Raw genomic sequence first — 24,085 nt, 5'->3', positions numbered from 1 at the left:
CAATTAGTCTATCAGATACCTTGGCCAATTCGCAGATATGTTACAATCCCTGTGGGCTATCATATGTGACTGGTAGTCAGTTAGACTCTTCCAGAAACGCGGAACGACACAGACAATCCACCGTATCCTCGTTCAATCAGTGCTGCTGGTGGACGATCCTTATGATGGTGGGCGATTCCTCTCCAGAACATGCTCATGGGTCATCTTAGGAACTCGGGCTGCTCCACTTGTATGAATCATGTATTTTTTTTATTTTTTTGCCTTTTTGGTTTGTTATATTGTGGCAAAAGTAGTAATACGAGCAGGCTCTGTCCGATTCAATTAACTTGCGACCTGTGGCTGTCATGCTAGCCCCAGAACAGACTCTTAGGGGAAGGTCCATTTCTAGGCGGTTAGTACACTCTGCTGAGTCATATGTGAAAAACGTGATCATCACTCCCATGGAAAGGAGGTCTCAATGAAGCTATACACACTTCCAGAAAGAGTAATATTGTACCAAATCCAGCCAATGGCTGCGATCAAGTTATTTCCGAAGCTCTTCTCAAACTAAGCCTATACTCCATTAGTCTCTATCCACTAGGATACGGAGTCCATGACCCATAAACATCTGCCAACTTTGCAGTCTTCGGATATGCTAGCCAGTATATGCTTTGCTAGGGTTATGGGTACATTGTCTGATTCTAATTTATCTGATTTTATGGTTAGTATTCCTTTCGCTGCTCCAGAGTAGTGTGACGATACCTGCCCGATGAGCTCATTGTTTTGCGCGTTCGCCGTGGTTTATCGCAACCTCGTGAATTAAACATAAATTATGTGTACCACTTTCCAAAGGCGAAACGTCTAGTTATGGGATCATCATTATTCACCCTTTTTGTTGGATCAATCCAACTATTAATACCCAAACCCCGGTGCAGCTGTAGTAGTACTACACGCATTGAATTACAACGTCCCCTAGTTCGTCTGCAGGCCGTCCTTGAGAAATCCATCACTTTAAGCCCACTTAACCTACCTTTTCTCCATTTTAAGATTTCTCATTTGAGGTAAACGTAAAGCGAGATGAATAAGTAAATATGCGAAGTCGACATTCATATTGCGATTCTTTTTGGCCATACCTAAACTCTAACTTTCCATTAATACCCTTGCCAGCGGACTATCTGCACACGAGGGTATTCTAGGTTCGGCCCGCTGCATGAAAGGAGCTACCGTCCGATATACTTCAACTCCAACTTCCTCAACGGTATATACGAAACACTCGTGAAAACCAATGCTAACTCATTGGCTATATCACCCCCATCTGCGCCGATCAATTTTGCGATAGCACCGACATAATATGTCTCGACCATGCCTACGATCCATCCCGCAGCGCCGCACAGAAAGGCAGTGAGGCCCGCAACCCCAATAGGCATTTTCGATGGTGTATTCCAGGCGTCAAGGTCGTAGTTTGCTACGTTGCCGCCCCGGAAAACGTAGTGTTCGCAAAACAATATGACGAAGAATGAGGTGTTCCAGTAGCCCAGCAAGGAGAGGAAGTTCTCCAGTACGTCCAGCAGGTGATCTCGGCCGGCGATGCCCAGGGCCAGGATGCAGCCGAAGACAAGTGTAGACCAGATCGCTCTAGGTACCTTTTCGCATGGCTTGGCGAAGAGCTGGGCTGAGAGTGCGCCGGAATAGATCGCGATGCAATTGACGCCAACTGTGCAAGAGAAGCGTCAGTGTACACCCTTCTCTTGTCCTTTTCTTTTCTTTTCTTTTCTTTTTTTTCCAAATAGCTGAGAATGGATTACACTAGGGTTCACTTACTTCCCGAAAGGACTAGAAGAACCAACAGAAATTTGGCGAATCCGTTGGGATAGATGATTTCTTGTAAGATTTCCCCTATTCCGTTGTCATAGGCGGCAGCCCATTCTGGATTTGTATCTAAGGCCGAACTGATGCAGGCTCCGAGTAACATTCCAATGCAGGTTGGGATCGTGATTCCGAGGGTGGTGTAGAGGAATACTTTGACCTTGGAGATATTCACCGGGTAGTGGACGTAAAAGTCTGAGACGATCGAGCTCCATGATGCACTGGAGCCATACACGACACTAATTAGACTCAGAACATTCCCAGATCTTGTGATGCCTGATACTGTTGCAGGTGCAGCGAGGTTTGCCCGATGCGCTGACTCGCCATAAATGATCATGAAAATGACGAAAAACACCATCCATGCATATTGCTCGTACATCAGAACACCTTTCAGCCCGATAAAACTGAAAAGAAAACTGATGCATGCGACAATGACTACTCCCACGGCGATCGAGACACGCCCGTCCGAAACAGCGCTCAATGCGAGTCCACCAGTGATGCAATTGACGGATGCCCATCCTAGCTGTTCAATGACGTTCAAAAGAGCAATGATAGACGATGGGTAAAATCCTAATGAGTACCTCGAGATGGCGACCTGACGGAGACCGGTTTCAGGTCCCATCGTTGCACACCAGCCCTATAGATAAATGTGAGCTTTCAGATATCAAAAACATCAGAATCCTTGATAAGCCGTAGAAGAGTAGGAAAAGGTATCCGAACCGTCACAGCGGCACCCAGTAATGTTGAACATATTATGATAGGAATGGTCTGCCCCAGAGATAAACCGAATTGCTTTCCCAAGAATCCGGTACTGAAACAGCTGATGTTCATTGTCGCTGACGCCCACATAAAAGCCATCGCTAGCGAATTGGGAGGATTGCGGCCTTCGGGAAGCACCCTGTCGAGACTGTGAGACTCGATGCCCAACTTCTGATCCAAATATTCTTCATAATATCTGATTCGGGCGAAGAGTCCTCGTGGCTTCGTTGGCATCTCTTCCTCGAATGGAGCGGAAGAAAACTCAGGCTGGGCTTCTTTCCCAGCTTCAAGGGTGTAGGTCTCCATAATGTGAATAGTTATGCACTAACAAGCATAGTGTGTAAAGAGTCTCAAGCAAAAGTACTTGGGTTAACTGGCCGAGCCGTGTATTTATGAAATCGAGTTCTTATGGTGCTAAGCTCGAGCCAGAGTAGCGGTACAACCCTCATTCGCTGTGGTAAAATCCTTTTATCTTCAAATTTTCCGGTAGCGCCACTCATTGAGCGGCATGTGTGGAACGGAAGTTCTCTTATCAAGGTCATATGTTCTTCTTCAGTTTAGCTCAATGCTGGAGGGGTCAAAGTGCGGAGAGCAGACTACACCTCTTAGAGGATAAACCTAAGTATTTATTGACCTACTATTTTTGCTAATACTATATTCAAATTTACTGGCATTCATCAAGCACTAGTTTTGCATTTACTTTTCATTAATATAAACCACTCGAGCCATGATCAAGGAAAAATTTGCGAAAATGCGTATCTCAATCAAGCTTTGGGTCCACTTCGGCCCAAGCTTAGCCTGTGCCTTTTTACATGGGTGGTGGGTCGGATGTCCGAACCTTCGGTAGTCCTTCTCTAATTGTCTAGAGTTGCCCTTGAATCCGATCATTATTGGTACAAAATCATTCGTCTCATTGCTTATTTTTTGAGTCGTGTCTCGGTGCTTTTGCGACAGTTCACATGTGTCAGTCTTCCACCAGTTATGGCCTTTTGAATTCATTATATCTCCTTTCAAACACCTACTATGTTGACCTGTAAACGCCATCATCGCTCAATCTCTTGTTTAAATCGTCAATATGAACTATGGAACCTTCACCTTTCGGGCTCAGGTCAGTACTCAATAAGCTTAATAGCATAACATGTGCCTTGAACCAAACAATTGGGATACGCACTTTTGTTTTTATTATAGAAGCCTATGATAGCCCAGTGCCTTTCACACACCTTCTACTCTATCCAATACTCTTTGCTAGGTCTGTAGACCTATATACTATATCTGTCTTCTAGCAACACGGGTTCAATTGGATAGATTTTGTGCCAGGTTGATACCCAAACTCAGACTTAGGTGGCCATTGTTAATGACTATCCAAGTTGAAAGCTTAAGTTAGGGTCAGCACAATGAATACTTGGGGTAACCATGGTATTAGTCTGCTTCGGGGGTTAAAACTATATCTAGCGAAGATGATGTATGCTATTCCAGTAAAACCATACATCAATTGTCGCAACTTAGCAAGACAAGGGGTCAAATCTCGTCCACCAAGTGTATGAAATCATATGCTTACCATTATATATCTGGCGCAATGTAAGATATAGACTGATCAAGTTTATCGTCTCGTCTGCTTTCAAAGCCTCAATAATGGAGGATAGTGCGCTGCTCCTCTATAAGCAGCTGTATTGTTTGAAGCGCTTGTCATTTTGCTGCCTTCGTGCGTCCAAGCTGAGTTTAGACAAGAATTAAAGTCAATGACATATCACCTGACAGATCGGCATTGACGAGGCCCTAGTCAACGACTGAGGGCAGTAGATGTCCTAAGGCAATAGTATTCACCTGAATACCTCTGCTTGTGGATTCCGCCTACCGAGTTGGTGCTGCATGAATATATATTTAGAAGCAATATGATGCCTTTTTGTTTCGTTAGTATGAAATTCATATAGTGGTGGTTGGGCAGATCGATTGGTAGACCCGGCTGTGCTATGAAAAAAATAAATAAATAAATAACCTGCTTCAAGATTGAGATTAGCGTTCTCGAGGCTCTAGAGTGTACTCTGTACTCGTATATTGGTTACTTTTCCAAGTTGAGACAACTGGGTGGACTTTGAGAACTTAATGAGGAGTTTAGGGAAAGAGAAATAAGAGGAGAATACACCAGTGTCACTCCCAGTATTCTCATTTATCGCACATTACCCAGCAGAAAATCCAAGCAAGAAGCCATTGTCCATTCAATCCATACCACCAAAGTATGCATTGGATGTCGATCCCCGCGTATGGCTACTGAGCATCTTCTACCCTTTCATGCACGATCCGAGACTGGTAGACGTATCCCAAATATGATTCACTTAATTTCAGGCTAAATGCCATCAATTAATGATCCTTGAGATTACTTGAAATGGAGTTCAGCTGAAGGAAATTTTTCGTGGCAAGCCCGTGCTGACATTTGCTATTAATAGCTACATGCTATCGCCCTTTCCATAAGTAGTGTATGTGCCTATCCTGGAGGATTACAATATATATATATATATTTGAGTAGCAGTAGAAATTGAAGGTAGTTTTTAGGTGCTGATCGTCGCGGTGAAGAAGTACTGGGTAGGTTGAGGCTCCGACGGCAGTGGATGGTTCGATGGTTCGGCTCCGCCGTCGAATCGCCCAAAAAGGAATAAGCACACCCCGGTCTTTGGCCTTCGACCACTCGGACTGCCTTGTCTGTCCTCTTCGCTCTTCTTCCTTTCCCCATCGTCACCACATCAATTATCATTCCTTCTTTGTCAACGGTCGATTTCCGACATCTTCACCCCCCATCCTCTCTTCCCTCTCCCTTATCCTACCTTCCTTCTCTCCGCTTTTGCGGGATTTCTCCTCAATTCCTCTTCACTCTTCTTTTTAATCTTGTTATGCACTGATTATATCTTAATCTCAGCCGCCATTTCTTATTGCCCGCCTCTAGAAATTTTGAGTTGTCAACCTCAGTGACAATTCACCGTCAATTTTTCCATTCTATAGTGCTGTTTCAACTTGAACAGCATCTTTCCTTCTAGGGTTCCGGGTATGAGTGACTGGCAGCCTAATATATCTCAAGCTCGAATCAATTGACGAAATAGTGCCTTAGGTTTAATTCGCCTTCCACCCTCACCATCGCATATAAATTATACGTCTATTGTTCCGAGGTTAAGCAGTTTTAATTACGGTCCCCCGGCAGAATGGCTTCTGATCTGTCTAATGCCGATGTGAACGGCGGAATCCCCAAATCTCGGGCTGCTATGCTCGAGGAACAGCATGCACGTGATGAGGCCCATAAGCCGACTGTGGAGGATGTTGTGGATGAAGAAGATCTCAAACACCCTCCCCCATCGTCTTTAGTGCAGGATGAAAAGGTGGATGTCCCGGCGCAGAGCCCGGCACCTACGGAAGCCCCCGCTCCCAAGGCTGCCCCTAAGAAGGCGCCCGCCTTTGATGTACAATCGGAGGAGTTATTCCCTGCCCTGGGGAGTGGCCCGAAGCCTAAAGCACCTGCCGCATCTGCATGGGGTGCTAGAGGGCCTTCAGCGGCTGCCGCCGTCGCCAACGGTGTTCCAGGTGGTTCCCCGGCAGGTAAGTTTCTCAGCACTCGTTTTCGGACACCTGGACATGACTGACCGGCCATGAAATAGCACAAGGGCCCCGCATCATGAGCCTTCCTGGCAAGCATGTCGAGCAGCTCCGACTGGCGCCTTCCCAGATGCTTCCTCGAGGGCAATTGAAGAAACCTTTGCGGGATATTTTGCGGGACATCTCGAGGCGGTCGAAGGCCAACGTTGATATGCGAGGTGGCCCCGGTGGCTCTATAATCTTCGAGGGCAAAGGCTCAGCAGATGCCGTCAGACAGGCTCTGAAGGAGGTCGCACAACAAGTTGGCTCCAAGGTATGTTTCTGACCGCTTTGATTTCTGGCCGATCTAGATTAACTTTTGGATTTAGCAATCGGTTCGCGTCCCAATTCCTACTTCTGCCCGCCCTCACATCATCGGTAGACAAGGTGCTGTTGTACAGGATATGCAGCAGCGGACGGGTGCACGTGTGCAGGTTCCCCGCGTCGATGAGTCTGCGGGACAGGTCGAGGACGACGAGGATACCATTGATGTCCTCATCGAAGGTGATGCTGTTGCAGCTGAAATGGCTCGGCGGGAAATCGAGGCCATTGTGAAGGAGAGAGCTTCGAACATGAGTCTGCGGCTCAAGTCTATCCCTCCTGAATTCTTTCCTTTCATCGCGGGAGCGCATAATGCGAACCTCAGAGACATCGAGCAGCGCACCAATGCGCAAGTGCACGTTCCTCGGTACGATACATGGCAAAGCCAGCCTCCACCTCAGGAGGCTGATCCGGGTCATGTTCAGTTTGTGGCAGTCCCTGAAAAGCACATCCACATCAGTGGAGAGCGTGCTGCAACCCAGGAAGCTCGCGCAGAAATTGAAAGACTTGCTGCTGATCTTCAGCGCCAGTTGACACTTCGTCAACTCGCTATCAACCGGGGCCAGCATCAATTCATCCTTGGTGATAACGCTGATGCTTTGCATGAGTTCCTTGCTGACACTGGCTGTGCCATCGTTCTTCCACCTTCGTCGGATGACAGCGAATTCCTTACGATTACAGGCCCATTGGATTCTATTGAGAATGGTATCAACCGGGCAATGGATCTTGCCACGAGTATGCAGATGGCAAGCATCGACCTGTCACGTCAGCATCCGAATGCTCCCAGTGGAGCCCACGCCCATGCGCGTGCCCTTACTCGCTACCTGAGGCAGCGACAGATCATCAAAGAACTGGAAAGTATGTACGACGCTCGTATCGCACTTCCTCCAAGTTCTGATGGGCCGGTCACCTGGGAGGTTTACTCTAGAGACGGCAAAAACACTATTCGTGCGCGGTCCGATATTATGAACCTTGTTCATGCTCATCCTCCAGCAAGGCTTCGCCACATTTCTGTTGACCCTTATTTCCACCCGTACATTCGGTCTCGGGCTATCCCGAAATTACAGGAGGAGTATGGCGTCCATGTCCTCACCCCTGAAGCGCTTGATTGCCCAGACGTAGTGCTCGTTTACGAAGGACCGTCGGCTACTGCTTCTCAATTCGAAGTTCCACGCCAGCGACCAACTGCTGCTGAACTTGCCGCCTTTGAAAAGGCTCTCCAAGAAGCTCAGGACTATCTCTCTAGCGCGTTGGGTGACCAGAATGATATCGTGGCAAAGTCTGCGAATGTGCCTGCCAAGTATCAAGAGAAGGTTAGGAAGTTCATTGCTCGTGAAGAGCAGACGAAGGGCGAGGATTCGATACCTGTTCGCGCTCTCGTCGCAGAGCCGAGCGGCCGTGGTGCTGAATGCGAGGTCGCACTGCGCGGTCCTTCTCGTCTCGTGGACGAGTTGATCTCAAAGTTGCAAGCGTTTGTTACCGAGCAAGAGAAAGATGATCTGGAGAGGGGGTATACAACTTCGTTTGACTTCCCTCAGAAATTCGCCAACTTCCTCATCGGTAAGAAGGGTGAAAACATCAACAAGCTCCGTGAGGAGTTTGATGTTGATATCAAAGTGGAGAACGGCAAAGTTGAGGTTAAGGGCCCCAAGGCCAAGGCCGATGCTGCTAAGGTTAGAATCATCAACTTGGGAAAGAAGCTGGAAGATGAAACTACACATGTCTTGAAGATCCCCGCCCAATACCACCGTGAGCTTATCGGTCAGCAAGGTAGCCAGGTTAACAGGCTTCAAGATCGCTATCATGTCCGAGTCCAGTTCCCCCGCGCGGCACCTATTGCTGCGGACGACCAGTCTGTCGAAGCATCTAGCGAAGCGGGCGGATCCCGCCCCAGCCGACCTCAGCAGGGTGCTGATGAAGTTATTGTGAAGGGTCCCAGCAAGGGCGCCGATGCCACCCGCGATGAACTGCTTAGCTTGCTGCAGTGGGTCATTGACCACTCTCACTCTGGCTCGGTGTCCGTTGCCCAAAGCCAGATTCCATCCTTGATCGGCCAGCGCGGTCGCGAAATGGATAAGCTCCGCGCTGACACCGGTGCCCGAATTGATGTACCTGGGGCCGACGATGCGCCAGATGCCTCCGGTCGGGTGCAGATCAAGATTAAGGGAACGAAAAAGCAAGTCGAAGAAGCCAAGAAGATCCTGGAGCAACGGTCAACAGAATTTGATGCCACTGTCACTAAGACTATTGACGTTGACAAGAAGTACCACAAGTCCCTGATTGGTGGGGGTGGTAAGTTTGCTCATTTACTTTCATTCTCTTTCAATTGCTAACACATGGCCAGGTGCGAATATTCGTAAGATTGTGGCTGATGCTGGTGGACCGACTGACGGTGGCGCATCCCGTATTGTCAGGTTTCCGCGCCCTGAAAGCACTGAGTCTACCATTAAGCTTGAAGGAAACGGCCAAGTCGTTGACAAGATTATTGCTGCTATTGAGGCGTTTGTGAAAGAGCGCGAGGATCAGGTGACTGAGAACGTCGAGGTTCCTTCTACTCAACACCGACTGCTCATTGGACGCGGAGGAGAAACACGACGTGGTATTGAGTCGAAGTTCAACATTACGCTCGATATCCCCAAGCAAGGCTCCGGACGTTCGGATATCAAACTCAAGGGCCCTAGCAATGCTGTTGCAGAGGCCAAGGAGCACATCCTTTCCATGCTTAAGGACCAACAAGGTGAGACCGTGGAGGTTCCTCGGCATTTGCATCACGCCATTTCCGACAATGGCTCGTTCTTCCGTCGCCTTCGTAACGACTACCAAGTGACCGTGGATCATGCTGGCCAGCAAGTACCACCCAAGCCCTCCTCGGAAGACACTCGCGGTGCTGTCAACGGCGGTTCATCTCTCCCCTTGATCACCGATGAGCCTGACCAAGCCGCTGATGCTCACTCATGGAAGGTCGTTGAGAACACCCCTGCTGCTAATGACCCAACCCAGCCTGCTACCATCACATGGGTGTTGGCAGGCAACCGTGACAATGTGACGAAGGCGAAGGCGGCTCTTGAAAGGGCCATTGCCAATGCATCGCAGCAGTCTGCGACTGGCTACTTAATTCTGCCTGACCCGAAGACCTACCGCTTCGTTGTTGGACAAGGAGGTAGCCAGATTAACGCTATCCGTAAGCAGACTGGCTGCCGAATCAATGTGCCCAAGGACCAAGCCAAGGGTGAGGCGATCGAGGTCAAGGGAAACAAGGAAAGCTTGGAGCAGGCCAAGGACATGATCCTGGAGGCTGTCCGGGCCGGACTGGAGGGTAACTCCCGGTGATGCCCGGAGGCGAAAGATTTCACGTATTGGTGACGAAATGGGGTTTTGGCGAACAGGAAGCCGAAAATTCTATTCTAATTGTGTCTTATGTCCGTGAAAAAAATTGTGTTATATACTTTTATTACTTGCATAGGAGGCACTTGCCCGACCTGGATATTCTGTACTTAACCATTCCATTCTTCTCACGAGTATATACCTATTTCTGTGTATAACGAGTAATATGCCCTTTTTTTTTTCCCCCATCATAATACATATAATTGAACTATAGTTCTATATGGCTGTCGTTATAAGGACATTGAATGGTGCTTTTTGTGCACGAGTATGTAACAAAAGAAAGCCAGACCAGTAAGATAGAGCGCGATCTATTATTTAAACTGAACGATAAGGTAAAGAAGCAAACGGAGCCTGTTCTACTACATCGCAGAGGCACGAAATGGTTATAATTATAACAGTTCCAAAAGTCTTCGGTCTTTGAATTTCGCAAATCCCAAGATAGCAAACAATTAAAGCAGTATCTGCAGTGGATATCACCAAACAACCCACCCGATGCCGAACGGAAAGCACACCGAGATGGTCGTACGTTTAAGAAAAACGCAAGGTCGTGTTGAAAAGTTCGTTCTTAATTATTTTTTTTTTAATTTTTTTGTTTTTCTTGTTCCCCGTTATCTATCTTTCTCTACTGGGCCTCAGCGGCGGCGTTCAGGTACTGGTAAGCACCGTAGGCGATGGCACCACCGACAACAAGGAAGGCGTAGAGGCCAACACCGAGGCCGGTAGAGCTGCCGGAGCTGGAGGAGGCATTGGTAGTAGCCTGGGCGTGAGAACGGGGAGCAGGGTCGCCAGCCTGTTAAGCAAAGCGGAAGCGGTTAGCGATAGGCAACTTTTTATGTTTCCTTGTCGAAGCAAAGGCCTAGAACATACCACGCGCTTGAGGTTACCGACGAGGAGACCGTCCAGGATCTCGCGAGCCTCGTCACTGTGACCAACGTCCTCGAAAGCCTCGGTGGCATCCTGGCCACCAACATCGAGCAGGACTTCCTCACCACCGCTATATGCATTGTCAGTTTCTGAACCGCTATGAGATTCGCACTGGTTGAGAGTTCGAATGATGGGGAGTGCCGGGAACGTACGGGTGCTCATCAACGAAAGAAGTGCAGTCGTAGACCTTGTCGTGGATGACCATGTAAAGATCCTTCTTGGTGTTGTGGCCGGACACCTCCTGGAAGGTGAATTCCTTGTTCTCAGACATTTTGTTTGGGGGATATGAAGACTACAGCGGCGGAACAATGTTAGCGATAGTACTTTTAGGGTCATAAGCGTAAGATTAATAGACGGATGGGGAATATGATTCGCAGGATGATCACTAGATATCATCCAGCGGTGAGGTAGCGTTCACCAGCGAAGGGCCGAGAAACTGCCCCGGGTGAATCACTGCGCAGGGAATTGACGGTGGCATGAACAGGGACAAAGAGGATCTCCTCATCAAGCGCCCCGTGTATGTATTACATGTGTCCAGCCCGGAGGGTCGGAATGCGAAAAAGGATAGAGTATAACTTACCAAAAATCTAAACTAAAACACAGACAGAAGCGCTGGGTGAGAAACCGCGAAAGGTCGGGAATTGAAAGGATGGGAAGACCGGTGAGAAGGAAAGGAGAAGAAAAGTTGGGGCTGACACTGAGGGAGAAGAAGAAGAGAAGAGGAGTGGAAGATGATGAGAGAGTTGGGGGAGACTGCGGCTAACGTGATTCGACAGCGACTCCGCCTAAGGCCCTCAGGAACCCAAGGCCATTTGTTGGTTTGCTTTGTTTTTTTAACTTGCCGTGAATCTCTCCCGTCACAGGCCTTGATGTGCCTTATCCTCGGGGAAGGTCTACTTGTGGTACTATCTGGCTAGCCATTCGGTATACTGGATTATTAATGACCGTAGTATCTCTGCTCTTGGTTTTGAGGATATTCCCTGCTTCCATCTACGGAGTTCCCTGTATGCCGTGCCCATCGCAGTGCCGGTACCTATCTCGACGCCGACAAGTGGCCTGATAGGGACCATGGGTCAGCGCGCCAATGAGCGGTCGCTTATTAGGAGTCTTAGTCAGAGGAACTTTAGGTTTCCGACCGCCCAAGTGCAACTAACCAGACCGAGTCAAGCGCCGTAGTGAATCCTTCATGTGCGGAGGATCTGAAGTCTTGAGGGGCTGGACTCGGAACTTACTTAATCGGATCGATTACTACTTTCAACCTTGAAGTTGGAGTGAGGGGATCTGCTAGATTATGGATTAAATTGCCTATTCTGGTCTACAGAGTACATACAACCCCCAATCAGGAAATTATCCTACCCACGTATCGATCCCATTTCAACTTCAATCAAAATATCGAAAAATATTTCTTAACGATCTTCAAAAATAATTCAGGATCAACAAGACCAGCTAGCTTTCGCACTATCTGGGTCCACCACATATCAATTCAGGGCATCTACCATATTCTAAACCTGTTCATTGTATTCTACCTTTTTTTTTTTCACATGCGGTACGATTATACTTTAGAGACGAACGACGTTATTCATCACATGGCAAGCAAAAGCCCTAGGTAGAAAAACCTATGCTACCTAGGTATATGCCACATTCGAAGGAATTTCTCATCAAGCGGAACCGTAGATCGTAGTAGCCGTGGTAATTCCGCGTTCTTGATCACTTTATCAAGACCCGCCGGTATCAGCACCGCCTTTCGAAGGATAACCGCAATAACCTCGGGGGTGACACCGTCTCCACGCCTGTCGGGTACCGCTCTCGGGTTCGTTTGCCCGAGATGGATTGTCTTCCCCGCTCTCCGCTGCGGAGATGAATCTAGGATTAGGTAGATTGGACCTTCCGTCGGTTTTGATGTTGATTGATCGGGCTATGCAGATAGTCTATGAACTGTACGGAGTACAATATGATGATCCGCTATTTGAGGATCATCGTACATACATGCATTGGACTGTTTATTACAACCGATGGGTTTGTGGTGCATTGTTCACCTTTGTTCCTCTTGAGTTGTCATACAATACTAGGCCAAAATAAAGCGGCACATGTCTTACCGTCTCGAATCTACACGCCGTGAAACAAGCCTCAAAAGTAGCCATGACACCATGCTTTTCATCCATGGGTCTTTCGACTTGATCTAATGTATCTATCAAACCTAACGTAACAACTGCCCTTGTCATTCGCATGTTTAATGACTTCAACAACCAAAGACCTATATACAAACGCATCCAAAACTAACCAAGGTCAAAACAAAAACTCGCTGAATGGCTCATAATGGCTCAACACGCTCAACATGTTTGCCGTGAAACGTAAAGAGGAAATGCTCGTTATATGCTCATATCACGTGTCCACCATAGCAACGGCAATGCCAACTGGGTTTAGAACTGATGCTCTCAGTCCGAAACCAAGAAGAGAAGGAAAAGTCTCATCGCTCATTTCGCAGGAACGCGCTCATAGAATACAATATATGCTTGTTCGTTCTGCAGTCGGTCTTTGCTACGCAGATCGCGGGGATTGAAATCGACAGTTCGCTCATCATCGAATCTCCGCCAACACTGGCGCGCTCCGTCTCGCACCAAAGAGATGTAATGCCCACTGCTCATAGACGACCCGATATGGCGTAGCACGCCATATGCATCGTACGTAAACGGGGGTACAGTCGCCAGGGTAGTATCGGGTGGTATCGTTGCCTTCGGATCACCATTCGACTCCGGGCTTGGGGGCGAATAAACAAAGTCATCCATCCGCAGACCATGTAAAGGAAATTCAATAGGAGTGTGGATCTTCCGGGCACTTTGTGTTTTCGACGCCGAGAATCTCTTGAAATGAATCACCAAAATTTGTGGAGCCCGCGTGATGATGATTTGTTTGGTTGCAACCCTTTCGCATTTGCAGTAAGGACACTTCCACACCTCGTCACCACTCAACATCTCTTCTTTGCAATAGCTGCGCAGACATTGATAGATATCACCAGTCCCGGACGGCGGGATTTCAACGCTAATGCTGTAGAAAGCCTCATACGTTGTGGATGTCCGCTTGCAGGTTGTACAACGGAGCCGGCTAGCATGTTGACCAGCAAAAAGCGAAGAAATGAAGGACTCTTCTCGATGACAGTACCGATCCCATTCAATCTTTGAGACCTTGGTAACAGGCATCCTCTCCCGCTGCATCTCTTCTTCAAACGTCAGTGGCCTCAAAGGGCTTCTCTGCCAATTGATGTTTAGATCCTCGTGTAGACAGTCAACGGCAAAGTCAAAAAACTCTTTGGCATCCTGCTGTCGGTCGATGGCCCATTCCTGATTTAACCTTCCGCAAAAGTTTCGAAACGAGGTAGGAACAATCACTTCCACGTCACCCTTCCACAATGACCTTATGAGATTGGCAAAGAGGCCCGGCATGACTCCCTGCGAGCCTTTCCAGTTCTTCTGCACATAGTATCGAAATCGGTTATCAACAAAAAATCTACTCAACATCATCGTCGCGTTCAAGCATTGTATCGTCGAATTCATATAGCAGGTTACACCAAAATTGGCAAGACCAGTTCTCGGCAGCTTTGCGCGATATATTGAACTTGGAGTGTAAAGAGCAGTCTTGGTAGCAGAATTCTGCCGCGCCAATGTAGGCTGAATTTGCCGGCCATCAGTAACGCCACTATAACTCGGGCGTGGAACTGCAGGTGGAGGCCGCGAGGGAGCGATGGGGACAGGGGCAGCATAGTTAGGTGTAGGCGGTACCGGTGGCCGGGCATGTGGCGTCACCATTGATTCTTGAATAGCATGGGGCTCCGGGAAGCGCCGTAGGAAGTCTTCATAGGTATGTACGAATGGCGTAGGAGGCTCATCTGTCTCTTGTCCCTCGGGTTCCTCAGTCATTGGCTCCTCTTCAATGTATGTCGTAGTGTCAATTTCTTCGTTCTTTGATTTTTCCATCCATGCGGTGAGCTCGTCTGGATTCAAAGGCTTATATTCTCGTAGCCGTCTCTTCCTCACTTCCAAGCTAGAATTAGCGCTCGCCATAGTAGGGACTCTTCCAAGAGGTCGCCCGGGTCTTGCGACTGGACGCTTTTTCTGGAGCGAACCCAGCACAGTAGCTGTGGAGGATGTGGCAAGGGATTGTTGCCCAAGGAGATCGATCCAGGCGTCGAGGCCACCCAGCAGAAGAGCGGGAGGACGGCCATCCTTCAAAGGTTTATAGGCATTGAACTCATAAAGTGTATCATAGAGAGCCCTAAGATGTGGCGCTGTTGTTCCAACAGGGGATCCGGCGAGGTAGCTGACTGAATCGGTGGATTGATCATAGTAGACTATCATGTCAAACTCGTTCCGTTTCTCGAATAAGGACTGTTCATGCTCAGGTGAAACCACCAAACGCTCCTCAAGCTCCTCCGCCGACACGTTTTCTCTCAGTGCCACTGGTTCGATGCAGATGATTGATTTCGCGTATACATGCCCACTATCGTATTGGTCCCGCGGGCGAACGTCGACCAATAACAAGTTATATCTTCGGAGATAGTCGAGTAACTCATGGGCGCTGATTGCAGTGCTGTGTGGCAAATCGGCAGTGTTACTTCTGTCTTCCTTCACCTGGTGGATTCCATTCGGGGTCCGTGATCTATAAGGATTGTCGTCGAAGCCATTGCGACTTGGGCTGCCCCGAGGTGAATTAGCGAGATGCGAGTATCGTGGGTTCACTGGACGCGAGCTTTCGGTTGAGGTCCTAGGTGGGTTTGAAGGCGGCTGAGACGGGACTGTCCAGATTGGACTATAAGCTGGATCTGGTGCGCGAGGAAGCGACGTATTGAGGGGGACTTTGGGAGGCAGGACCGGACCATTATGTGATGACCCCATGCTACGGGGTCCTAGAGGTCGCCGCGAGGGTGAAGCAAGGGTTGGGTTATACGACGACCCTTGAGGCATGTAAGACAACGGCCGTCTAGGGATATCGCCATTATAACCCTGTGTAGCATCTTGACCGTTCATTGTCAGGAACGAGTCGTTCATAGCGGGCGGTGATGCTCTTAGCTTGGCGAAACGCTGGGCCAACATATCTTCTGCAGGCGCCGAGTATCTATTCTGTCTCTCTTGTAGACCCAACGACCGTTGAAACTCCGACGGACTAGGCATTCGTGCTGACTTATCATCTTGTTCGGCTTGACGACCTCTTGGACTCGGGCTTCGAAGCGTACCAGCAGGTATTAGTTCTGAAGTAGGCCTTGTATAATTATGCTCGGTTAAAGTCGTAGGCTGTACATTGCTTCCAAGATTGTCTTCCAAAATTTGTTGCTTGATATCGTCCATAGTCCCTTGCTTTGTCCGTACAGCCTATAACCTTGCGGTCAATCAAATTTGCGTAGAACAATGTGAACCAAAGATTGCTGTAACCAATTGAATAAACACGACTGGGGTCTATACCATCATCAAATTTGCAAACTGCTTGTACCAATCCGAGCGCTGGCTGGCAGTGGTTCGATACTCTGGGTGGTGAGGTATGATGTTGATAGTGATCTCCGAAGCACGAAGGTACTGCACGTAAGCTTTGTCCGGTTGGTCATTATCAGCAAATCTCCTAGCATTTTCTATTGCGTCTTGGGCTCTGTTTAGAAGGATGTTGAGCTGTAGAGAGTTAGCAATCTTGCTTGGGTATTTCGAGGAACCTGGGAGTGGGAGCATACTGAAGAATCCTCATTCACATCCAGGGCTGCTGCCTGGTCTTGAAGGTCCTTGATATTTGGAAATCGTGGAGATTGATAACCGGCTGGAGTGGCATGGTTGGTGCTGGAAAGCGACTCTGGTCTGCTAATTTGCCCCCCAGGGCGACCAATATTTTCCCACGGCGCAAAGCCCGGTGGAGAGGGCAAAGCGGCTGCATTTGAGGACATTATACAACGGTTGGTAAAAGCATTTCAATCGATACTGTACATAACCAAGAGTGCTTCAAAAAGCTCGGCGGGGAAGAGTCGAGGAAATCGCTCGGTCTTCGGAGGCGGTCACTGGCTCTGAGACACGTTTGGGCGATAATCGGGAACAGCAACGGACATCAAACACAAAACGAGAGAAAGGATGCGGCGTGAAAGAGCGGATGAGATATGAAAGAGAAGCGTACTGCTGAGGATTAGGAGTAAAGGAAAGAGGGAGATCCTCAATAGAAGGCAGACAGATTGCGGGATGTTTCTGGGGTAAAAACTGTAAGTTACACCTGACAACATCAGAAGGATAAGAAGGATAAGGCGGCACAATAACGGTATCGATACTTACCGCCCGCGACTATGACGCCACATGCGTATGCTTAAGGGTTGAGTCAGCCCAGGCCTTACCTAACGAAGCTTAGCCGTCACTTTCTCCGTTAGGCAAGTTGGTACCTCAGTCGATAGGTATCGATGGATCTGCCTGGAGCTTGTATCAACTCCTCCCTCACTTCCCCTCCCAGACCTGGTTTATCTTCATAACACCTTCTGGAAGGCCGAGATAACTAAGTTTTATCCTGTCGCCTTCGCAGCACAAAGTCTACAGTCACGATTCCCGCCTTTCCCGTTATTTAACGCCGCTACCCAACGTCATAGCTACTCGTCGCTTGACCATCCTTCGACTACCAATCGCGCCCCTCTGATAACATTACCGTCGCCATGGCGGGCTGGTTCTCCTCATCTTCTCCCATTGATGATCAGGTGGAGAAAGCCACCTCATCTTCTTTGTATGTTTAAGCGCTATGTTTTCATCATCCCTAGGATTCATTGTCGAATGGCAAAGCCGACCGAATCCCGGTTCTAACTACTACACTAGGGAGGATATTGCCCTCAACTTAGAGATTTCAGACCTCATTCGGTCAAAGAGTGTTCAACCTAAAGATGCGATGAGGTCTCTGAAAAGACGATTGGAAAATAAAAACCCGAATGTGCAGTTAGCGACATTGAAGGTTAGTTCCCCGCCACCTAACTCGGAAGCGCTCATTCGCTTTCCATGTGTACTGATGTGTCCTATATTGTAGTTGACAGATACATGCGTTAAGAATGGCGGAACACATTTCCTCGCCGAAATCGCTTCTCGCGAGTTCATGGACAACCTCGTCTCCCTTCTGAAAGCGGAAGGTTCTCCGCTTAACACAGAGGTGAAAGAGAAAATGTTGGAATTGATCCAGGACTGGGCGATGGCGGCCCAGGGCCGTATGGACCTGAGTTATGTAGGGGAAACATATCGCAAGTTACAAGATGAGGGTTTCCGATTTCCGCCAAAGACCCAAATCAGCGGGAGTATGCTCGAGAGTAGCGCGGTAAGTGTAACCTGATCTTCAGCTACAGCGACCTTGACTTTACTAACAATAGATGTTGTATGAAGCCCCCGGAATGGATCGACTCAGACGTCTGTATGCGCTGCCGTACGCCGTTCAGTTTTATGAACCGCAAACACCACTGTCGGAATTGTGGTAACGTCTTCGACGCTCAGTGTTCTAGCAAAAGCCTTCCTCTACCTCACCTGGGGATATTACAGCCTGTACGTGTTGACGATGGGTGCTACGCAAAACTAACTTCGAAACCATTCACACCCTCTGGATTGTCGGATCGATCCGCCTTCAAGAATAACTCTATCACAAAGTCTAGCGTGATGGAACCGCGTACGGCGCGGGCAGAAAGCGGTTTTGATGATGACCTACGACGGGCTTTGCAGATGAGTTTAGAGGAGGCGCAGGGTAGAGGATCTACTGGTTACATCCCACAGCCGAAGGTTGCCCAAGAGCCGCCTCAGGCATCTAGTCAATCCAGAACCGAAGAGGAGGAGGATGCAGACCTAAAGGCCGCTATTGAGGCATCCCTGCGCGACATGGAACAACATAAGCAAAAACACGCAGCCGCTCTGAAAAACACCCCTACGACTGAACCTTCTACATCTCGAGATACACCTGGCGTGACATCGTTACCCAAGAATCCTTATGAACTGAGCCCTGTGGAGGTGGAGAATATCCACCTCTTTGCCACTCTTGTTGACCGACTACAACACCAACCACCGGGTACCATTCTACGTGAGCCTCAGATTCAGGAGTTATACGAGAGCATCGGCACCCTTCGACCTAAGTTGGCTCGGAGCTATGGTGAAACGATGAGCAAACATGGTATGCGCCTACCCAGGTTTTGAGAATGACGGTGTTAACCATAGACGTATAGATACTCTGCTTGATCTACATGCTAAACTATCAACGGTTGTCCGGTATTACGATCGCATGCTGGAGGAGCGTCTCTCGAGTGCATATACGCAACAGTCACTAGGATATGGGACCGTTCCTAGCGGCCCACGGTATCCTAATGTGTACCCCTCGATGCCGCCACATGCTCCCGAAGGGAAGAGTGGAGTTGAGAACTTCTACTATGGGAATCCAGGCGTGGAAAAGCCGCCAATTTCTAGTACCCCATATACCCAGCAGCAACCAGAGGGGGAAGGACTCGACAGGGCTGGGATGCGCAGCGGCGCCATGAGCCCCGGCATGTACTCACAGCCCCCTCCAGCTATGCCGCAAAGTACACCTTGGTATGGAAACACGCAGGCTGCGTCTCCCCAGATCTCAGCCGCCAATACACCTTATCCTCAGAGCCCCTCTGCGTATCCTGCCCCAGGCGCACCGACACATTTCTATACAGCCCCCAATCAGCCAGACCAAGATGTGAACCCTTATCAATCTCCCCGACAAAGCGAGGTGGACCCCTCTTATTTGCCGTCGCCTGTGACACGGCGCGATTCCTTGTACCAACCAGCTACACACCCCAACGTTCCAGCACCGAGCGTACCAGAGCAGCCACCATCGGCTGAGCAAATGGCGTACCTACAGCTATCAGAGTCTCACCCTATTCAGCCCGGAAGCCAGCCTGCACTTCACCGCCAGCCCACCGACCCTGCAGCCCAGTCTTATTACTACCAACAACCTCCCCCAGCGCACCCAGCCGCTGCGTACCCCCAGGCGCAACCGGCGTATCATAGTGCGTATCCTGTCAACGAGGCCTCTCCGGTAGGCGGAACTGCCCCTCCAACACATTATCAACAACAACAACAACAACAACAACCACCACCACCACCACCACCATCGCGACCCGCAGTTGAAGAGAGCTTGATTGAGTTGTAAGACATGGCGAGTTTCTGGCTTTTGTGTGACGAGAAATGGACTTTTATATCTAATTTGCTATAAATGAACTTCCCTTTTGTGATCGTTATGATACCAGTTGTTTTGGTTGTTAGCAGATTGCAAAATTGTATCCCAACCCTTGATGAATACTTCCAATTTCCATTTGATCATGAATTTGTATAGCCCCTTCAAAGAATGGCAATAGCACGCAGATCAATGGTGAGTCTGCATGTATACTAGTCGAAAAGAGCATAGCGCTGGCAGGTAATGAGAATGCGGGGAAAGCTTGGTTCTCCAACCTGATTTATGGAAAATCCCTATACTTGAAGGTACACACACCAGTTCCTTACTTCTTTCTGCTTAAACAACCCCCACGTCGCATCCCACGTCACTTTTCCGGGGCTGGTATCGGATATTCAAGCAGCCTTCCTAGTCTAAAACGGAGATGACTTGGTTGTCAGGCCTGTTGATCCGATATTCCATGCCTTCGAAAACAAGAGTGCAAGATGCGGTTGACTCGCACTGAAGTGGAGAGACACAATAGCAAATCATCCTGCTGGGTTGCGATCCATGGCTCCGTTTATGATGTGACTGGTTGGCCTCCAAATACGACCTCAACAAGGACAATCTCTGGTTCTAATACTCTCTAGATTTTGTGGACTCTCATCCCGGAGGTTCTAATGTCATTCTGCGCTGTGCTGGGAAGGATGCAACAGAGGACTTTGATTCGGTACATGAGCAAGAGATCCTAACACAGTCTTTGGCTCCTTCAGCTCTTCGCGGACACGTTGAGCCGGGTACGCTGGTGAAGTCAAACGACATCAACGAAACTAAACCACCAAAGCAAGATGCAAACCTTCCTCCTCCGCTGAGCAGCTTGCTTAATCTTCATGATTTCGAAATCGTCGCCCAGAAGCACCTCCCCCCTAATGCTTGGGCTTATTACGCCTCCGGAGCCGAGGACGAGATCAGCAAGCGACAAAATTCCAAGGCGTTCCAGAAAGTCTCTCTTCGACCGCGCATTCTTCGCAGTATTCCGGCTGTAGATACAACGACTAATATCCTGGGCAAGCAAGTTTCATTGCCAGTTTACATGAGCGCTGTTGGCATTGCAAAACTTGCCCATCCCGACGGGGAACGCGCCCTAGCAGCCGCAGCAGGAAAAGAAGGATTGGCGCAAGTGCTTGCCAACGGAGCCAATAATGTTATTGAGAGTGTTATGGATGCACGGACGAGTCCGGAGCAGCCTATCTTTCAGCAGCTGTATGTTAATCGTGACATCACGAAGTCGGAAGATGTGGTTCGACGTGCGGAACGCGCTGGTGCCAGTGCCATCTGGATCACGGTCGACTCTCCAGTTGTAGGGAAGAGGGAGATGGATGAACGATTCAATCTTCAGGTTGAGGTACGAACAGTTCCCTTTAGGGAAGATCGTATTCGACTAACATTGGCCCCTACCAGGCGAGGGACGACCCGTCCAGAATAGGGCAAGGCGTCGCTAAAACAATGGCCAGCTTCATTTCCCCATTTATCGACTGGGATATCCTTTCGTGGTTGCGGGGCCTTACCAAACTGCCTATAGTCATTAAGGGGATTCAATGCGTTGAGGACGCGGTACAAGCATATCACTGTGGAGTGCAGGGGATTGTTCTATCTAACCATGGAGGGCGATCACAAGATACGTATGTCAGAATTTCAAGAATGTACGTTCTGTTGAAGACAACTATTAATGGTAACAGCGCCCAGGCACCCCTCCTCACTCTTCTTGAGATCCGACGATATGCTCCGTTCCTCATTGACAGCAAAATGCAAATTTTCATTGACGGCGGTATTCGACGAGGCACTGATGTATTGAAAGCAGTGGCTTTGGGAGCGACCGCCGTAGGGCTAGGTCGGCCTACGTTGTATAGCCTTGCAGCAGGATATGGGGAGCAGGGGGCTCGGCGAGCCATTGAGATTCTACGACAGGAGACAGAGTCTAATATGGTGTTTCTGGGAGTCACGAACCTGAAGGAGCTGGGACCGCATCTTCTGAATACTGCTAGATTAGAGAGAGACGTGGTTGGGTCTGTGAAGTTGTAGTCGACCGGGGTATAGCAACACATCATGATACCTCAGATTTTAAGGGCTCGTACAATACAACCGCCTAACAATGTTTATATTGAAAGAATTCTTTACATTCATGACAACACTAGTAATCCGCATCCTTGACCTTGGTAAATCACCCCCACGCCCGTCATCGGTTTTCTCCCGAGCCCCGCATGGGGTCTCTTTAGCTTATGTGTATGTCTATCCTCATTTCACCGATTTGTTGCTGCATACCATCTCGTGAGACTCTTTTACTGAACTCCATTGACGATGAGCAACCAAGTTGATATTCTTCTCTACGGCCTAGGAGCGTAAGGGCCCTATTCCATCTATCTACACTGCTTTACTGACAGTTCATGATAGCATTGGCTCCTTCTATGCCTTCATCTTAACCCGCAATGACCGGGTCCGTCTAACAGTAGTAGCGCGGTCAAACTATGACGCCGTTAAGGGAAACGTATGTATATTGACCGCCACATGTTAGATTAATCGGACACAACCCGTTACTGACTATCTTATGTCCATAGGGTATCTTCCTCGACAGCGGAAACCATGGACAGCACAGATTCCGCCCTCACCACGGTAATCTAGCCTATGCCAATATGCATGACCAAAAAGGGCTGACATCTCTAGTCATCAAATCCCTCGACGAAGTATCCGGTCCATTTGACTACGTTGTCTGCGCGCATAAAGCTATCGACCAAGAGGCAGTGGTAACCCGACTGCAGCCAGCCGTGAACGAAAACACAACCATTGTGATCATCCAAAATGGCGTCGGCAACGAGGAACCATTTCGAAACACATTTCCCATGTCCTCCATCATCACATGTGTGGTATGCTTCTCTCTCCAGTGATACGCTCGGTATATGGTACTTACGAATAAAAGACATGGGTAGGAGCGATGCAAACATCACCGGGCACGGTCAAACACACCAAATCAGAAGATATGCAGATCGGTCTACTCCCTAATGCATCGGTGGATGAAACACTTGAGCGGACTCGATTGAACACATTCGCTTCGCTGTTAAAGGACGGCGGAACCAAGTTTCAGGTGCTGGAGGATATGCAGCGTCAGCGCTGGGAGAAAGTTGTCTGGAATGCGGCTTGGAACCCTCTTACTACTTTGACCTTGCTCGATACGCAGTCTTGGCTCCATTCCAGTAAGGATGCGACGCCCTTAACACGCCGCTTGATGCGGGAGGTTATCGATGTTGGTCGTAGGTGCGGTGTGTCATTGGATTATGGGCTTGTTGATGAGTTGATGGGCAAGATTAACTCTTTGCCGGGTATTGGGAGTAGTATGCAGACGGATTATAAGAATGGGAGGCCCATGGAGGTGGATGTTATCTTGGGGTTTCCGGCTAAGAAGGCGAAGGAGTTTGGTATGGAGACACCAGTTTTAGATACGATTCATGCGCTGGTACGCGCTGTGGACGGCCGTGTGAGGGCTTCTTTGTAGATGATTAGATTACATGTCGGTTTCTCTATGCTGGTCTTACTGAGAGTGTGACTTGGACATCTTACATATAGCAGACCGAAATTATCAAGAAATATATAGTGAGGCACTTGATTACTTTTTTTGGGAGATGTTAGGTGCAACAATTCCATCATACAACTACACCCAGACGCGTTTGATATGTCTATTAGTTCATGATTTTACCCATGCTAAGGTAGGGTAGGACTTGGGCATCAGCTCTCCATAAGACCACCAAACGCACACCGAGTCAGCTTAGCTACGTTGCAGCCCAACAGATCAGAGAAGCATGATTAAGCTACCAGCTCGCTAAAACCAAACCCCCACGCACTCCCCACGGAATATAGCAGGCCAGGGTCTAGGAAAGGACAGCCCAATATGTTAGCTTAAAGGCTTCTCCACGGTCACAATGCGGAGAACAAGCCCACTTCCCCAGATTCCACCATCTGAGGCACCCCCACGTACTTGGCTCAACGATGGGGACTAAACGTCACTGCCGGCAGATCAGCGCCTACTAGCACTATA

The 24,085-nt window shown here is 48.8% G+C and overlaps 6 protein-coding genes across 6 annotated transcripts; 3 read left to right on the top strand and 3 right to left on the bottom strand.

The window, feature by feature from the left end:
- Nucleotides 1-1,078: 1,078 nt before the first annotated feature.
- Nucleotides 1,079-3,007, bottom strand: BDV27DRAFT_62629 (putative nucleoside transporter). Its single transcript, XM_032077137.1, has 3 exons — nt 2,566-3,007; nt 1,801-2,482; nt 1,079-1,693 (listed from the first exon to the last, which is right to left on the bottom strand). The coding sequence occupies exons 1-3, from the start codon at nt 2,908-2,910 to the stop codon at nt 1,200-1,202; spliced, it is 1,521 nt and encodes a 506-aa protein (XP_031930931.1). The 5' UTR covers nt 2,911-3,007; the 3' UTR covers nt 1,079-1,199.
- Nucleotides 3,008-5,145: 2,138 nt separating this feature from the next.
- On the top strand, nt 5,146-10,100 carry BDV27DRAFT_123270 (putative RNA binding effector protein Scp160). The gene is made up of 5 exons (XM_032065834.1): nt 5,146-5,641; nt 5,705-6,186; nt 6,246-6,496; nt 6,552-8,835; nt 8,888-10,100. The coding sequence occupies exons 2-5, from the start codon at nt 5,796-5,798 to the stop codon at nt 9,871-9,873; spliced, it is 3,912 nt and encodes a 1,303-aa protein (XP_031930930.1). The 5' UTR covers nt 5,146-5,641; nt 5,705-5,795; the 3' UTR covers nt 9,874-10,100.
- BDV27DRAFT_123268 (cytochrome b5-like heme/steroid binding domain-containing protein) lies at nt 10,100-11,758 on the bottom strand. Its single transcript, XM_032065833.1, has 4 exons — nt 11,432-11,758; nt 11,004-11,143; nt 10,795-10,921; nt 10,100-10,717 (listed from the first exon to the last, which is right to left on the bottom strand). The coding sequence occupies exons 2-4, from the start codon at nt 11,120-11,122 to the stop codon at nt 10,550-10,552; spliced, it is 414 nt and encodes a 137-aa protein (XP_031930929.1). The 5' UTR covers nt 11,123-11,143; nt 11,432-11,758; the 3' UTR covers nt 10,100-10,549.
- Nucleotides 11,759-12,975: 1,217 nt separating this feature from the next.
- BDV27DRAFT_62590 (putative ubiquitin C-terminal hydrolase) lies at nt 12,976-17,057 on the bottom strand. Its single transcript, XM_032077136.1, has 3 exons — nt 16,565-17,057; nt 16,305-16,505; nt 12,976-16,214 (listed from the first exon to the last, which is right to left on the bottom strand). Exons 1-3 carry the CDS (start codon nt 16,769-16,771, stop codon nt 13,326-13,328), a joined length of 3,297 nt encoding a protein of 1,098 aa, XP_031930928.1. The 5' UTR covers nt 16,772-17,057; the 3' UTR covers nt 12,976-13,325.
- Nucleotides 17,058-17,301: 244 nt separating this feature from the next.
- On the top strand, nt 17,302-20,312 carry vps27 (ESCRT-0 subunit protein VPS27). The gene is made up of 5 exons (XM_032065832.1): nt 17,302-17,583; nt 17,673-17,805; nt 17,878-18,159; nt 18,225-18,996; nt 19,049-20,312. Exons 1-5 carry the CDS (start codon nt 17,516-17,518, stop codon nt 19,996-19,998), a joined length of 2,205 nt encoding a protein of 734 aa, XP_031930927.1. The 5' UTR covers nt 17,302-17,515; the 3' UTR covers nt 19,999-20,312.
- A 185-nt stretch (nt 20,313-20,497) lies between these two features.
- BDV27DRAFT_169112 (FMN-dependent dehydrogenase-domain-containing protein) lies at nt 20,498-23,545 on the top strand (the record flags this gene model as incomplete). The annotated part of the gene is made up of 8 exons (XM_032074950.1): nt 20,498-20,592; nt 20,649-21,403; nt 21,460-21,680; nt 21,738-22,079; nt 22,450-22,543; nt 22,614-22,668; nt 22,720-22,919; nt 22,973-23,545. The coding sequence occupies exons 1-8, from the start codon at nt 20,505-20,507 to the stop codon at nt 23,543-23,545; spliced, it is 2,328 nt and encodes a 775-aa protein (XP_031930926.1). The 5' UTR covers nt 20,498-20,504.
- Between the last annotated feature and the right edge of the window lie 540 nt (nt 23,546-24,085).

The sequence above is a fragment of the Aspergillus caelatus genome (assembly GCF_009193585.1).
Source record: "Aspergillus caelatus strain CBS 763.97 unplaced genomic scaffold BDV27scaffold_30, whole genome shotgun sequence".
NCBI classification, from domain to species: domain Eukaryota; kingdom Fungi; phylum Ascomycota; class Eurotiomycetes; order Eurotiales; family Aspergillaceae; genus Aspergillus; species Aspergillus caelatus.
This window is presented reverse-complemented; position numbering and strand designations above follow the sequence as displayed.

Coding starts and splice junctions, on each gene's coding strand:
- BDV27DRAFT_123268 (XM_032065833.1), bottom strand. CDS start 11,122: ATGTCTGAGAACAAGGAATTCACCTTCCAGGAGGTGTCCGGCCACAAC. Junction 10,922..11,003: donor TCTTTCGTTGATGAGCACCC/GTACGTTCCCGG, acceptor CAATGCATATAG/CGGTGGTGAGGAAGTCCTGC. Junction 10,718..10,794: donor TCGGTAACCTCAAGCGCGTG/GTATGTTCTAGG, acceptor TTTGCTTAACAG/GCTGGCGACCCTGCTCCCCG.
- BDV27DRAFT_62590 (XM_032077136.1), bottom strand. CDS start 16,771: ATGTCCTCAAATGCAGCCGCTTTGCCCTCTCCACCGGGCTTTGCGCCG. Junction 16,506..16,564: donor ATGTGAATGAGGATTCTTCA/GTATGCTCCCAC, acceptor AACTCTCTACAG/CTCAACATCCTTCTAAACAG. Junction 16,215..16,304: donor AGTTTGCAAATTTGATGATG/GTATAGACCCCA, acceptor GCAAGGTTATAG/GCTGTACGGACAAAGCAAGG.
- vps27 (XM_032065832.1), top strand. CDS start 17,516: ATGGCGGGCTGGTTCTCCTCATCTTCTCCCATTGATGATCAGGTGGAG. Junction 17,584..17,672: donor AAAGCCACCTCATCTTCTTT/GTATGTTTAAGC, acceptor CTACTACACTAG/GGAGGATATTGCCCTCAACT. Junction 17,806..17,877: donor TGCAGTTAGCGACATTGAAG/GTTAGTTCCCCG, acceptor CCTATATTGTAG/TTGACAGATACATGCGTTAA.
- BDV27DRAFT_123270 (XM_032065834.1), top strand. CDS start 5,796: ATGGCTTCTGATCTGTCTAATGCCGATGTGAACGGCGGAATCCCCAAA. Junction 6,187..6,245: donor TCCAGGTGGTTCCCCGGCAG/GTAAGTTTCTCA, acceptor GCCATGAAATAG/CACAAGGGCCCCGCATCATG. Junction 8,836..8,887: donor GTCCCTGATTGGTGGGGGTG/GTAAGTTTGCTC, acceptor ACACATGGCCAG/GTGCGAATATTCGTAAGATT.
- BDV27DRAFT_62629 (XM_032077137.1), bottom strand. CDS start 2,910: ATGGAGACCTACACCCTTGAAGCTGGGAAAGAAGCCCAGCCTGAGTTT. Junction 2,483..2,565: donor TACTGGGTGCCGCTGTGACG/GTTCGGATACCT, acceptor ATTTATCTATAG/GGCTGGTGTGCAACGATGGG. Junction 1,694..1,800: donor TCTTCTAGTCCTTTCGGGAA/GTAAGTGAACCC, acceptor TCTCTTGCACAG/TTGGCGTCAATTGCATCGCG.